The sequence below is a fragment of the Choloepus didactylus genome, chromosome 12 (genome assembly GCF_015220235.1).
Source record: "Choloepus didactylus isolate mChoDid1 chromosome 12, mChoDid1.pri, whole genome shotgun sequence".
Classification (NCBI taxonomy): Eukaryota; Metazoa; Chordata; class Mammalia; order Pilosa; family Megalonychidae; genus Choloepus; species Choloepus didactylus.
The window spans coordinates 25057427-25072105 of NC_051318.1; the positions used below are offsets into that span (position 1 = coordinate 25057427).

The 14679-nt window shown below is 39.4% G+C and overlaps 1 protein-coding gene and 1 long non-coding RNA gene across 10 annotated transcripts in view; one reads left to right on the forward strand and one right to left on the reverse strand.

The window, feature by feature from the left end:
• The first annotated feature begins 79 nt into the window (after positions 1-79).
• LOC119507494 lies at positions 80-13202 on the forward strand. 2 transcript variants are annotated; one of them, XR_005211252.1, is made up of 3 exons: positions 80-4880; positions 9161-9205; positions 9800-13202. It is a non-coding gene; the product is annotated as an uncharacterized LOC119507494 (long non-coding RNA). The 2 variants fall into 2 exon arrangements; XR_005211253.1 differs by lacking the exon at positions 80-4880 and adding an exon at positions 5867-6497.
• NAXD (NAD(P)HX dehydratase) overlaps positions 1573-14679 on the reverse strand; it is a 45297-nt gene continuing 32190 nt past the window's right edge. For 6 of the 8 annotated variants that reach the window (XM_037800675.1, XM_037800673.1, XM_037800672.1 and 3 more), the window contains 5 exons: positions 8677-8727; positions 8483-8587; positions 7497-7617; positions 4667-4787; positions 1573-3323 (listed from right to left, as the gene is read on the reverse strand). In XM_037800675.1, the coding sequence (XP_037656603.1) occupies positions 3173-3323; positions 4667-4787; positions 7497-7617; positions 8483-8587; positions 8677-8727 (549 nt within the window). In that variant the 3' untranslated portion in view covers positions 1573-3172. The remainder of the gene's footprint in view (positions 3324-4666; positions 4788-7496; positions 7618-8482; positions 8588-8676; positions 8728-14679) is intronic. The other 2 variants (XM_037800670.1, XM_037800671.1) reach the window with 2 other exon arrangements.

The window sequence follows — 14679 nt, forward strand, 5'->3', positions numbered from 1 at the left end:
AACTCACTGTAAATGGGATCTCTTGAAGATGCTATTTTAGTTAAGGTGTGGCTCAAGTGAAAGAGGGTGTGTCTTAATCTGGGTTACTGGAGTCCTTAATAAACAGAAGAAATTCAGATAAAGAGAAAAAAGTCATTTGGAGGGGCCAGAAGTCAACAGAACCCGGAAGAGAAAGGAGAGGACATTGCCATGTGATGGGAAGCCAAGAACCCATGGATTGCTGGAAGGCAAGAATGCTACCAATCCCCGAAGGAAGCAAGCCTGAAAGCCTCTGAAACCGTGAGCCAACATATTCCTATTGTTTAAGTCAAAACCGGTTTGTGGTATTTGTGATTGCAGCTTAGTAAAACTAAGACACATGGTATGTGATACCTGCTCATAAACATCAACACTGAAGACTTTTGAGCAGAGCAGTGATACAGTCAGGGTTGTGCTGTTTAGGGAGGTTAATTCTGTAGGCGTGTGGATTGCAAGGGTGAAAGCAAAACCAGGGAGACCACATGAGGGCCCGAGAAGTACGACAAAGACGGGATTTCTATGTGGGGTCAAGGATGACTGACCTGAACTGGAAGAACAGTCACCACCACCAGACCAAGAGCGACTTTCTGGGTGAGAGGCGGGCGAATGATTTCAGGGTCATGGCAACAAACAGAGTAGAAACTTGGAACTGCAGCTTGCTGGTGGTCTTTACTATAAAGCCACAACCTATTCTTGATTTCCTCACAACCTGTGTGTAATAGGTAGAGTTCAACAGTTGCTCAAGAATAAAGGCATGTCATTTCCTATTGTTCCTCTGCTAGTCACAGTCACTGCTGAGCATTTAATAAACCATGTGGATGAAGCTGTAGGCAAAAGGTAAGCAAATGGCGAGGATAATAGCTTTCATTTATTGACAGGTCAGTGTGGTTCAGTAGCTTTGTACATATTATCAGCCAATCTTCATAACCCTGAAAAGTCATTAGTATTCCTACTCTACAGATAAGGAAACAGGTTCAGAAGTTGACTTGTTAAAAGTTACCCAAATAATAAATGATAAAGTGAGGTTCCCAGCTGGCAGGCAGGCTCCTTACAATGAACCATCCTAAAAAGTAGCAGATTGTCTTACCTCCCTGGCATGGAAGCCTGATTTGATCAGCCAAACAATACACTTCAATGTTGTTATCCATGTCTCAGGGAAACTCCAAGAAAGAGAAAGTACTTCAATTGCTCTAGCTGGAGTTAGTATAGACTGGTTTGTAAAAGAACATTTTTCAAAAATCACAAGACTTGGTTGTACTGTCTATCTCCCTTCTAAGCAAAGGGATTTTGTACTTTTTCAGAGCAAAAACTTGAATAACCATAAACATAAGAATAGTTCCCACGGCTTTGCTACATTTTATTTCCTATGGAAAGAAATGGCTATGTTTCAAGATTATTCTTTAAATTACTTAATTGTAACAATAGTGGTATGCATTGTGAAAAACAAATTTCATGTACATACAGGCTTACGTATTTTTATCCTCCCATTGTCCTCACTTAGAAAAGTTGAAAGGTGGTTTCTGACTATTTACTTCAGAAAAAAATACAAAACTCTACATTTAAATAAAGCAGCTCTTTTTCTTTTAATAGTTACCAGGGTTCAGATGTAATTTCCCAAAGGAAGAAATGTCCATTGCCAATTTTTCCAGAGAAGTTCACATATAGATAGTAAAGCTTCTAAAGTTAAATATGAATTAAGAGTAGCATTTTTTTAGTCTTAAAAAGTTAATTACTAGTTTTAAAGAAAGTACAAATCAGTGTGGGGTGAGGTAGTTTGAATCATCCAAAACATTAATCATCAAGGGCAAAAAGACTTTCAAAAGAACTATACAAGTTTTGTATTTGTTGTAGAAAGGCATTAAAAGTATTCTCAAGTGCACGTGTTGGGTACCACATCCCATTGAAGACTGGCACTAGAAAATAACATCAGACCATTTAAAAAGCAGATGCCATTCTAAGAAAACCATCCATACAAAACAACTGAGCTGAGGTTAACAGTATAGTAACACCTCCCCATTTACTAAAATGCCAGAAATCAATTTCTTCTATGGATTATAAATATTCCTGAGGACAGACCCCCTTTCACACCAGATGGATGCTGCTGTCCTGTTTCGTAAGTAGACATAATAATGCCATTAAGTATTTCCTCCTGCACATCCTTAGTACTATCACTGTGCCACACAGAATAGGCTTCAAGTCTTCCAAACGAGCAGGAAAAGCATGGCCAAATTTAACTTACTCTGCCTTTTTTCCAAGATAATATGCTGATCTGGCCACATGAGAAACACTGGGACTACAGTGATTCCCCCAATATTCTTCCAAGTCATGTTTACTTTGCTGATACTTGTTGGCCATCTCGTGTACTTATGTGCAGGCAGAAATGGAAAATGAAGAGTGTAAGACCTGAGAGGCATTCCACACAGCCTGTCCCCACCCACCCATGTTAAGTCTCAGTGTCAGACTAAGTTTCCTTATCTGATGTTCCCATATTGCCTTTAAAATAATTTTCAAGGTCAAATTTACCACTTTATTCTGAGGTACTTTAATAATAAGTTAACTAAAACAACCAATGCTTAGTATTTCTGCCCAGACATTTTCAACCTAATCACCTCTTAAAAAACAGTGAGCTGAAGAATGAATACCAACGCCCTTGGGAGACTTCACTTTGAAAACACACGCACACAAAAAATCATTATTCAAATAGATATTTGAAAACAACTGATCCCTTTGAGAGGAATATCCAGTTAAGAGTGCTACTTTCATAAATAAAAGAAAAATTGAACATTGGTGGAGAGAATGAAAAGAAAAAAGTACAAGAGAGACTGAAAATAACTGCTTATCTTGGAACAAATTCATTCTCTTATAAATTTCTCTTCATTTTTTTCTCAGTTATTGATGACAAACTAAGAAAAGTTCAGGAATACTTTATTTCCTGGTAACGTCTCCAACTACATGTTATTTTAGCCCAAAATTGTATTCCAAATCCTTTAAAAGCCTCTACATTAACCAGTTTATTCTACTGGTTAAAAAGTCTACCAAGCAACCTGTGCTGCCAGAGTATTCAAATGATTCATCACAATTTATCTATTTTTACCCATTATAAATGCAATTTCCCTCTCCAGTGGTGCCCGTTTCCTTCCTGTTTGCACTTGGCTCAGGTTTCAAAAAGTTTTTTGAACGCGATTCCAACTTCTGCGATCATGTCGGTGGTGGTCATGGCGCGTCCGTACTTCTTAAAGGCTTGGCTGTTGCACTGCCTTGTGAGAGAGCAGGCACCAAACCCTGCCACGAGAAAAGGATTTAAACTGGAAAAAGGGAGAGAGGTATTACCAAGAAGCTACTAAATAAGTGGAAAGTCAAAAACCTCGAAGGCATCAGACATCAGCCTTTTTAAGGTGAGTGGCCCTGCAGTGACCATAGGATTGGATTTTTATTCTAGTTTCAACCTTGGGTCCCCAAACTGGCAATTTAAAGTCTGAGATGCCTCTGAGCTGTGTGCACGTGTGCATGTACACATATGTATGTGCCCAAGTGTGCCTTAGCATTCTTTTTTACCCTGATTTCAGTTACCTAGTCAGCAACATTATAAGTAGTTAACCATTTGATAATTATTAGAAATTAACCCTCTAATATTAATATTCCCTGACAAAAGGCACATCAAAAATATCTATCCATTTAAAGAAAGAGACACAACAGTAGAAGGTAATTTTCTCCCGATGAAAAGCCAGACAAGTACTTATTGGTCATAAATATTTTCAAAGTGCTCTATAGTTTTCCTATGATGTGAAGGAGTATTCAAGATCTGAGAATGCACAATTCTTGTTCCCACTACTAAAAGACTAGTACATCCTAGTACTAGACAATTCCAGCTGCCTCTCTGCTTCCTTCTCCCAGCGGGAGCTGACAGTGCCTCTTCCCTGGTCCCACAGCGCAGGGGGTGATCGCTCTGGGGACATAACAGGTTCAGTGCTGGCTGTCTCACTCCCGCCTCCAGCCCAGTGCTGTGCAGAGGTGGGCGCAGACACAGCAGGCAGTGCACCGTTTCCCAGGTGTCAGGTGAGGTGCTAGAGGACAGGCTTTCAGGAGCCTAAGCATTTCACACACAGCACATGCAGCCACCATTGCCACCCCATCGTTTTACAGAAGGAACTGAGGCTCACAGAGGTTGTATGGCTTGCCCAGGTTCACAAAGCTGCCTGACAACAGAACCTAGCCGACTGCCGCCTGCTGCCTCTTAAAGATGTGAATTTCTTTTTTAAGTTCAAATGTCTAAGATAAGCTATAACTTCAATCTGTATGTTTTCTATTTTAATATTTCATTTTACAGTGACTATTCACTGAAAAAAATTCCTACAACAGTGGCTCTCAAATTTGGTTGCATGCTAGAATGAATTGAAGAGCTTTCTAAAAAGTTCCAGGGCCCCTTCCCTATCCACTGAGAATGGCCGGGAAGGGGCCCAGATATTGGTAACTACAGCCTCCCGGGTGTTCTGACTGTACAGACAGCATTAACTTTGGCCTGGCATCTCTTCAGTGTAGCACTAATATTTCATTTGGAATTTTCAAGCGACTACTTATTAAAGGTATGAGCTGCTGAAATATCTTACAAAATTCCAACCTTTCAAAGAGTTATAAATTAAGACTATACCCGTTTGTTTTTGCAGATCCAGCAAGAAGTGCCCAGTGCACCAGGACGCCAAGGGAGCCCGACAGGAGATCTCCTTGCCCACCACACCTGCGGCTGCTTCCTTCCTGACTACACACGAGCACTGAACAAAAGCAAACCAAGAGCCCACATTAGCTCCAAGGGTTTCTTCTGTACGAGATGCAACACACTCCTACAGGGAATAGCTCCTTTCGAGGTAAAACTTGCTGCGAGAAATTTATCTGTTGCCTCAGGCTCAAAGCTCACTTTATATTATTTCTTCCCTGTTTATTTCTAACAGGGATTGGAGGCAGCCATTATTTCACCAAAGAGGAAACTGAGGCATGTAGAGGTTAGGCTGCCCCCATCACACCAGTAATGAATGTGCTGTATAACACAGGTATGGCAATGGAGACACCTGTAGCTCACAAAACAGTGGTCACAGCACACTGAGGAGGAAATGAGGAACGCTTAAATAGAAACACCAATTTATCTGCAAAAAGGAAAAATCCAATAACCTATTTAAATAAATAAGTTCACCTTTAATGAGAAGTGAAAAGCCATTCAGTGCTACCCTGAACAGACTCCTCCCTTCACCATTATAATTTCATTTATACCTATATATAAATTGGAATTTCCTATTTCTTTGGTAAATATTTTGAAAACAAATTGTTATAATCTCTTAGTATGTTACATTCAAGAGAGGCTTCTGATAATAAAAAAGAATCCAACCTCAAAAGTTTCAGAGTCCCTTAGAGAACATTTACTCTGGCATTTCCTGTGCAGAGCTCTGTGTGTATCCATGCATGTGTATACCTGAGCGTTCTGTTTTTAACCTAGTTTCGGTTACCTAGTGTGGTGGTTTGGAGCTATGTACCCCAGAAAAACTTGTTCTTAAAGTTAATCCATTCCTATGGGTGTGAATCCAGCATATGTAGGACCTTTTGATGAGGTTACTTCAGTTAATGTGTGGCCCACCTCAATCAGGATGGGTCTTAATCCTATTCCTTAAGGCCTTATAGGGAAAGTCACAGAGAGAGAGAGAAAGTGAGAGGGAGCAGCCAGAAGACAAAAGTCAGTGGAACCCAGAAGAGAAGGGAGAGCCCAGGACCAAGGATCACTGGCAGCCAGTGTTCAAGAAGAAAGCAGTGCCTTGATGAAGCCTTGATTTGGACTTCTCCTACCCTTAAAACCATAAGCCAATAAATTTCCATTGTTTAAGCCAACCCATCGCATAGTATGTGCTTTGGCAGCTAGGAAACTAAAACACCTAGTTAGAAACTTTTTACCTAGTTAATAATTCTTTGTATTAAATCATCTCTGTAAAAATAACTCTGTGGTTTCTGTCTCCCCACCACACTTCAATGAAGGGAGAATTTCTATTTTCAGAGAGCTAAATATGTTATAAAATCCCTAGTTGATGCACCTCACTTTATAGACACAAGTGTGGTAACAATTCAGCAGCCCATTCATGCTTTTTATTTTGCTCTCTGCTGAATCAACAGGCTCACATGTAGTGTGACTAAAAGACTTGTCACAGCACCTCATGCTGTCCATCACAATGTCGCCCCTATGATTTCTTCTTTCCTGTCACATATATAAAACAGGAACAAACTGCAGTAAAACATTCAAATAACTGCAGCTATGCTGCAGGCAAGATGACCAAAGAACCACTGCAGGATTACTGAGATGCTCGTCACCTGATGCACCACGGTCATAAAAGGGAGGATTCCAGATTTCAGCCCCTCAGTACCCAGGAAAGGTGAAGATCACTTGCATTTGAATAATCAAACCCCCATACAGGGGCACTATAAGGCTACAATTATATACCCAGGTAACTACATAATTGAAGTATTTACAATGTTATTTAGATTTTCACTTGACATCAAGAAGAGCTTGCGTTTTTCTTGGTGAAATGTTGCATAAAAGATAACTTCTTAACCTTCTGGGGGAGTAATCTCATGTAATAAGCATTAAAAAACCAAAATATTATACTTGGTCTTCAAAATACTCACATTCACTTATGATATTTTTTATCTGGAATATTATTTTTTATCTGGATAATCTAAATTTCTGAAATGCCCAAGATAATTAACAATAGGCTACAAAGGCACAAAAGGTTCTGTCAGCTGTCTCCTGATAAGAGGGCACACGTCCCTGTCAGAATGTCCTTTCCATTTGCCTTAGGAAGAAAAGCTCAAGCAGAAATGGCAAATCCATGCCCTCCTGCCGCAGCTTTCCATCTCACTGAGGCCAGGCAGACTTGGAATCCTTTTCAACATGCTGTTCTAGGTGATGTGCTGGTAAATCGTATGAAGCCTATTTGCCATCCCAGCTTAAAAATGTTAACACACATTTACAGCTCTCTAAGGTATAACTGAAAACATGGGGGGAAATGTCACTCGTGACTGTAATACAAGGAACCATCAGCTCAAACAAACACAGAAACAAATGAAAGTTGTTACAATCATCATATCACTGGGCAGTTTCTTATAAATCATTAGTAGAAATTTAGCTAATGCATAAAACTAAGAGCCTTGTTTAAACTAGGAGTCAGATCTTTAAACATTTCATTCATTGCTGTCATTTCCTACTGCAAAACAGTGAAAAGGAAAAGCAAAATATGGACCTTGAAGAAGCTGTGGTTAATACGTTCACAAGGAAGTCCCTCTTTCTGCTGAACAGATGTGAACATGCTTGATGAACTAAACTGATCTACAGAAACATGACAAAATCAATGCACTGAAGAGTGGTGCTTCCCAGGGTTCATCACCCAACATGGAAAAGTTAACTTACATGGTGCTGGCAATACTGCAGAATAAAACATACTCACCCTTTTCGCCATCTGAAATCACATCTCTCTCTCCTTTCTGAACGACTGTTAGATTCCCTAGGGCTTGGCTGAGTCTCATGACAGATCCAAGATTATCACTGCTGTCCACAGGATCTCTAAGCTATGATACAAGAATACCACAGAAAAATCAACATACTTATTAGAAATTTAAGAAGGAATCTAAAAATATATGAAGCAGAGGAGAGAGCTGTCCTATGCATCAATGACTCTCTAACTCATGTATAAAAATCACTTGGGCTTTCGATTAAATGCAGATTTCTGGGCCCCACACTCCCAGAGCTTAATATTATGTTAGTGTGGAGGGGGGCCTGGAATGTGTATTTTTACCAAGTTCTCCAAGTTGATTCTGAAACAGGTGCTTGTGGCAGAAATACTGCTCAAGTTGCCTTTCTTCTATCTTTGTTAGACCAAAGTTAAAAGAATACTACCTGTGGCTAGTTTTTAAAAGCTTGGCAGAAGTAAAACAAATGTGACAGAGAACATTTATTGGGCACGTAATGTGTAAGGTCTAACTGCTTTTCATTTTTCATTTCCTCACAAAAACCCCATGCAGCAAATACCATCATTATCCACATTTTACTGATAGGTAATGCAGAACAGATATGCCCAAAGAAAACAACAGAAGGGTCAACTCCACAGCTCACGCTCTCCCCAACTTCATCACATCATATTTCATCTAATCGAAGATGTCACAGACTATAAAACGCACCACTATTACATGTACTGTCAAGAAACGATAAATGACTGTCAAATGTACCGGCTGTAAAGCATATCCCGATATGATGTTAGAATGTGAAAAAAATATGCATCTTAGAACCCGTGAAAATGTATTCATTTGCCAGTTACAGGGCTGTATCACTGCAAAGCTGTGCCCAAGGGGCAGAACTGCAGCATGCTTTCCTCTCCCCCCTCCTCCAAGATGAGAAGGGCTTGCGTCTTGACATTTAGTTGGTCAACAGACTCACCACAGCTTCATAGAGTCTGCTGAACTCCATGTAGTTGGGAGTAAGAATGGCCTTCTGGTAACCTTGAATGAGGGAAGGCTGCTGAGCAATCAGCCACAACCCGTCCTGCATAAGACAAGGACAGCAGCCATTTACTCCACGGGATTTAAAAGGGCTCCCTTGCTGTGTGCACGAGAGGACATGGCAGCACTTACCGCATCAATGACGACGGGGATGCCCTTGTCCTTTGATTTTTCTAAAATGCCCTATAAGAAAAGAAAATTTTGTTGACAACCACCTCTGTTAGCTCTCAATGGAATTAAGAGAAAACTGAGCAGTTTCTTTCAAAATGAAGGAACTGGAGAATGAATTTCAACATCAGGTTCCCAACTAATAGAGAAAATAAAAAATAATGAAGGCCCAAATGAACTTAGGTCATTTGGGACTGACTCTGAAAACATGCTCAATGAAAACATTAAAAGTGGTTAGGTCCTAGGCCAGCCCAAAAAGGCCTACTACAAACTGGAATTTCCAAATTTCTAACAGACATTAATCTTCAGGATTTGGATACAAGAAATCTGAATTCTTGGGAATTCCTCAAATCATAAGTTATGCTGTATTTTTCATAATTATTTATTTCTGTATTTTTAAATAATGAGTGACCATAATAATAAACAGTGACTCATTTGTCTCTAACAGGGTTATACTAAAAGTTTCAGAGGTTTCCTGTTAAAATATGCATGGGTAAGTACATTACATATACAAATTTATGTAGTATATAAATCAATTCCTGGTTGCTTAACACTATTATGAACCAATATGACAAGATTATATATTTCAGTAACATGTAAAAATGATCTCTACCTGATAAGACATTTGATAATGGAAAATGTTAAAACACTAACAAAATATATGCTACATTTGAATCATTTAAAATATTGGCAGATAAATCCACATATATTTATCATTCTGAAAATGAAATCTGAAAACCACAAAGCATTAATTGCCATCCCCTGATAGTCTTGATCTTTGTTTCATAACAAATACTCTAGATGTAGGAAAAAATTCTTTTATCTTGCATTGTCATTAGTTGAATTGTTAAGGATGTGTTCAAAAGCAGCTTTATGTTGAGCGTCAGGGCATATGCAGCTTTGTAAAAACTTATTTCCTTTTTCAAGATGAAAATATTTTGTCTGTTTGCCCCGATTTTGTTTTTGCCATTGAAATTGATATGGCTTTTGCCAATTCAGATTTTAGATCAGTTTCTGATTTCATGATGCAGTATTTGACAACAACATTGACATCTTTTTCCTCTCTGCATTTTTTTCCCTCTTGAAGATTTACAAAGAACAATAGCCCACAGAGAATATCCAAACACTGGAAAATTCCAGCCAATGTTACTGGATACTATTTGAATAAGGTAACGTAACATAACATAGCATTTGGGTCTTCCAGCAATATTAACGGCACTACACAGAACAGCTTGTCAAAATCACCAAGTGAAGTACTTATTTTGCTTCCTAAACTTATTGTTTCTTGGAACATCACTCAAAGGATTTGTATGAAGTATACTAGTCATTTAAGCTCGTTAAAGAGTGTTTATTTGCAAGAATGACTCACATTAGCAGCAGGGCCAGCCATGACACAGCTACAAGTAAAACTGATTAGATCCTGAGCACTTCTATAAACTTCTGTCCCAGGTCTAGAAATGCCGACTCAACCTTCAACCCGTGTTCTTGCTTTTGTCTTGACATCAAGTGGATTTCTTCCCCAGTTACAGCTCTCTGTTTATTTTTGAGCTTTAATTTTCACAAGCGAATGATAGTACTTTCCCCTTGTACTCCAAAAATTTCAAACCTTCAGCTTTTCCAGAAAATGCCTGAATGAAGGAATCCCTGCATGGAAAACACTACCCCAAACCACAGCACATTTACAATGTACACACAAAATTAATTCTTCCATAAAAACAGTTAAGCCATTTGTGGATATAATCAATACCACTGAATTTTATGCTTGAAAGTGGTTAAAATTGGAAGATTTGAGTTGTATGTATGTTACAATAAAAAGTTAAAAAAAAAAGCCCAGCAACTGAGTCAACAGGTACTGCTGCAGGTCAAAACAAGCCGCCTGATTCACCATGAACATCAACAATGCTTCCCTAAATATTTAATGCTGTAGCTAAGTTAAAAATATTTTTAAAATCGTACATTCATTGCAGACAATGTAGGAAAAAAACATCCATGATCTCATCACTCCCACAGAACCCTTCCTGACATTTCAGTACTATCCTTCTGGTGTTTCTCCTTTGTACATCTCTTTAGAAAACTGCAAACCTATTGTATGTATTTTATAACCTAGTTTTTCACTCAACAAAACATGAGTGCATGATACTCTACACTTTAAGGAAGTTTGCTTAATTATGCTCCCTGTCTGGGCATGGACAGACACCACCGTATTTAACCTTTTACAAATTCCATTTCCCGCCTTTGGATTATTCTGTTTGAAATACAGTCTCTGAATTGGAATTAACAAAGGACCTAAATAGGTTTAGTAGGAGAGTTCATATTGCCCAAAGTCAGCACCAACTCCCATTCGCCTCTCTGCCCTGGGCTATTTCCCGGATATTTGCCAAGATTGGATTTGTGTCATCCCAGTGCCTACCACAATGCACGGCATATGGTGATAGCATTCAACAAAAAAAAGTATTGCTCTTTATTTACACAGCCCTCCACGGATGCTTTTATACATAAAATCTCATTTGCTCCTCAGAGCTTAGGTACAAAGAGCTTCTGGATATGAACCCTGGCTCAGCTGCTTCCTACCTGGATGACTATGAACATCTGATACCTAATTAGACAGCATCTGTATCATCTCTATCAGTTTCCTCATTTGTAAACTGGAAATAATAACAATACCTACCTCACAGGGTTGTTATGAGAACTAGAGTTTAATAATACATAAAGTACTTAGAAAAGGGCCTGGCACACAAAATGCATAAAATAAATGCCAATATTTAACTCATGTTTTTATTAATTTCAATAATTTAATAAATAATGTGATAATTAAAACAGAGCAGATGAGGAAAACCAAAATCAAAGAAGTGGCATGATGTGTCTTCAGTCATCCAGCCAATCGCTGTTCCAATAGGCCAGTGGTCTGTATGACCTAGCACACATATCTGCCCCAAAAGAAAGATGTTCATGAGGACTTCTGATAAAATCTAAGCATATTTTCCCATTCATGTAAATGGTCATTTCAAAAACATATTCTATATTTTTAATCAACCTTCAGTTATCAATTACTTCTAATGAATGATCTTAAATTGTTCTCTGTGCATTAAATCCTTTGTTGAGGAATGAATCCTCTTTATGGCAAATACTTAGGAATACCAGGTGAGTCTGTGATTAAGGGTGAAGTAACAGATCCCCAGCATGATACGGTCTCCTAAGAGTTTAACAAATGCAGACATTACCCAAAGGCCAGCAGCCCTAGCAAGCAGTACTGACAGGACAGGTGACTCTCTGGGTGGGCTGACCGGGGTCTCCCAGGTAGTCTCTTAACAGGAGGGACAAGTAGGCAAATATCAAACTTGGGGGTCTGGCTTTGACCATCAGATCACATGGTGGACAAGAGGTCTATGGTCAATGTTGTGTTCAGGAAACACCCTAACGAATGGCTTCCAGAAGCAAATCCCAGTCAAACCCTCCTATTCTCCATGCTGTGTTAGCACGGTCAATCCTGACTGAACTGCCTATTGCATAATGGGCTTCTCCTGTCGGAGCACTAGCCTGAATCTTGCAGTTGCTACTATAGCACTCAAACCTATTTACACCAACAGCATGTACAGGTCTCCCAAATATGTAAGAAAATGTTCCAGATTCGAGGATTGAGGACAATAAGGGCATTAATAATAAAGTGAAAAACAGGTCAGAGGATGTGGCCTGTGCTCCATCTCACTGCCAGCAAATGGGGCCAGGGGTTAAATGGCTGATCCTAAAAGGTCAGGAATCCTATCATCTCAAGGCTCATGGGGGAGTGGGGGAGAGGGGGGTCAACTGCTCTGGGCTCTCACCTGGCAGGAAACCCTCATTTGCCCTTATTTCTGAAGATAATCCATCTAGTGAAGTGGCATGATTACCATGGCCATGTCTCCCACGACCTGCAGAAGCTAAGCCCCTACTGTGCAGAGAACAACTAATGCATCCAGCACCCTCGGGACACAAAGTGCTGGACAGAGCAAGGCGGCCGTGCATTTCAGACATGCTATTTACAAATGGGAATTCCTCAGAAATTTCCTCCCCCTCCGATAAAACCAAGGATCTATCACTCCTAAGCTATTATTAACTTCTACTTTTCAGCAAGTGGTTAAAATTTTCAAAGATCTAAATGGTGCCACCTGACAAATGACTTGCACTCACCATGCTAATTCCATGTCCCTTCAAATCCAGTAGAATCCTAAATGCCTCTAATTTGCACAATGTACCATCTAGAGCTACTTTTAAAGTGTATTTGATTGCCTCACAGATTATTTATCCTGAATGCAAAACTGCTGGCTCATTAATCACTCTCTATTCTCACAGCTCTTTTTAAAAGGAATGAATAGCTACCCCTTCTACCACCAGCACTTCTATTATCACAGCTTCTTATTCCAGAATTGAACTGACATCTCCTGAAACACACAGGCATTCTGTTCATAAGAGCTCTAATCTTCCAGCCCTCCCCACAGATTTCAGTCCAAGTGTCTTTTTTTGTCATTGCCTCGTAGTTCTAGACAGTGGGCTCCTTTTCTTTCTTCAGAGAATTTTCATTAAACAAAAAAGATAAACTTTTAAATCCAAAGTAGTATGAGGCATTATCCATTTTCTGCACCAAAAGTAAACTGTTGACAAACAGTTCACTGAATGAACACCCAAATACCCAGGCATAAATCACAATATATATTTTTAAATCAACTCTTTTAAAGGGCAGTAATACTTTTAAAGCCAAAAATAGAAATGTTCAATTTCAATTCATACCGTTCACCCACCGCTTATCATTGTTGCTGTTTCTTAAAAGAGATAAAATTCTGACCCAGGTATGGGTTTGAGGGAAGTGAAATTTCAAAACCCAACTTTCACCATAAAGACTGGAACTGGAAGATCTGTCATGGAAGATACCCTTAAAATGCATTCTTTCACTCACTTCTGGTAAAGCAAACACATTTCTACCTTTATAAAAAAAGTTATTTGCCAAAAAGATTGCCAAGAAAGTTCAACTAACAAAGACAGCTCCCAATACCTTCCTTTAACTGAGCTTTTGTTCAACTAAATTCAAAAGGCAAAAGATGAACAGAAAACAGCCACTCATACAGTTCTCTCTACCCATCACTATGGGTTCTTCCCTCTCCTGCTGTCTTCTCTTTCCATCCTGGCCTCCTTCCTCTCTAGTTTCAGTGCTGAGCTCTGGGGATTCCCAGATGCGAGACACCCCCTGCCTTCAAAACCTCACAGCCTCATAGACAGACCTAAGGTAATTAACTACTGCAAAAGAGTGCCATGATGAAAAGAGTGATGATGACAGTAGTGATATCTAATGTGACTGCTCATCTCCAAGTGAACACGATATGGCCAGAGACCTTCCTGTGCATTCCCTCATTTATTGCCCACCACCCCCACTAGGTCACTCTGTCATTTTACATTTGCGCACAGGGTAGCACAGGAGTGAAGTCACTTAACCTGAGCAGCGGTGTTGCAACCTGACAGCAGGCTGTACTGAATGCATTGCACTGTCTGCTCCTAGGACTAGAGTACCAGCAGGAAAAGGAGTTCCCTGGGGGACTTAGGAAAGATTCTTAGAAAGGAAAGTTTCTGTGCTATATCCACCAAGGGGAACAGACAGCTCAGGCAGAGGGAACTGCATGTGTAAGTCCAGGTAGTGTCAGAAAAGGTAAGCCAACTCAATGGAAGAGGGAATACAGGAGTTAGAAAATATGAAGCCAGAATTCTCTTCCAATTTTTTATTTTTCTTTATCCTGATAGGCAATTTTTATCTGTATTTCATTTTCTAAATCTGTATCTCAATTTATCATAAAAAATTATTTTTACTTTATAAGAAAGGCAAGCATAAAATAAATAATTTCTCTTCAACAAGTGGAAAACTGATATCCATAGGCAAAAGAATGAAAGTGTACCCTTACCTCACACGATATATAAAAATTAACTCAAAATGGATCAAAGACC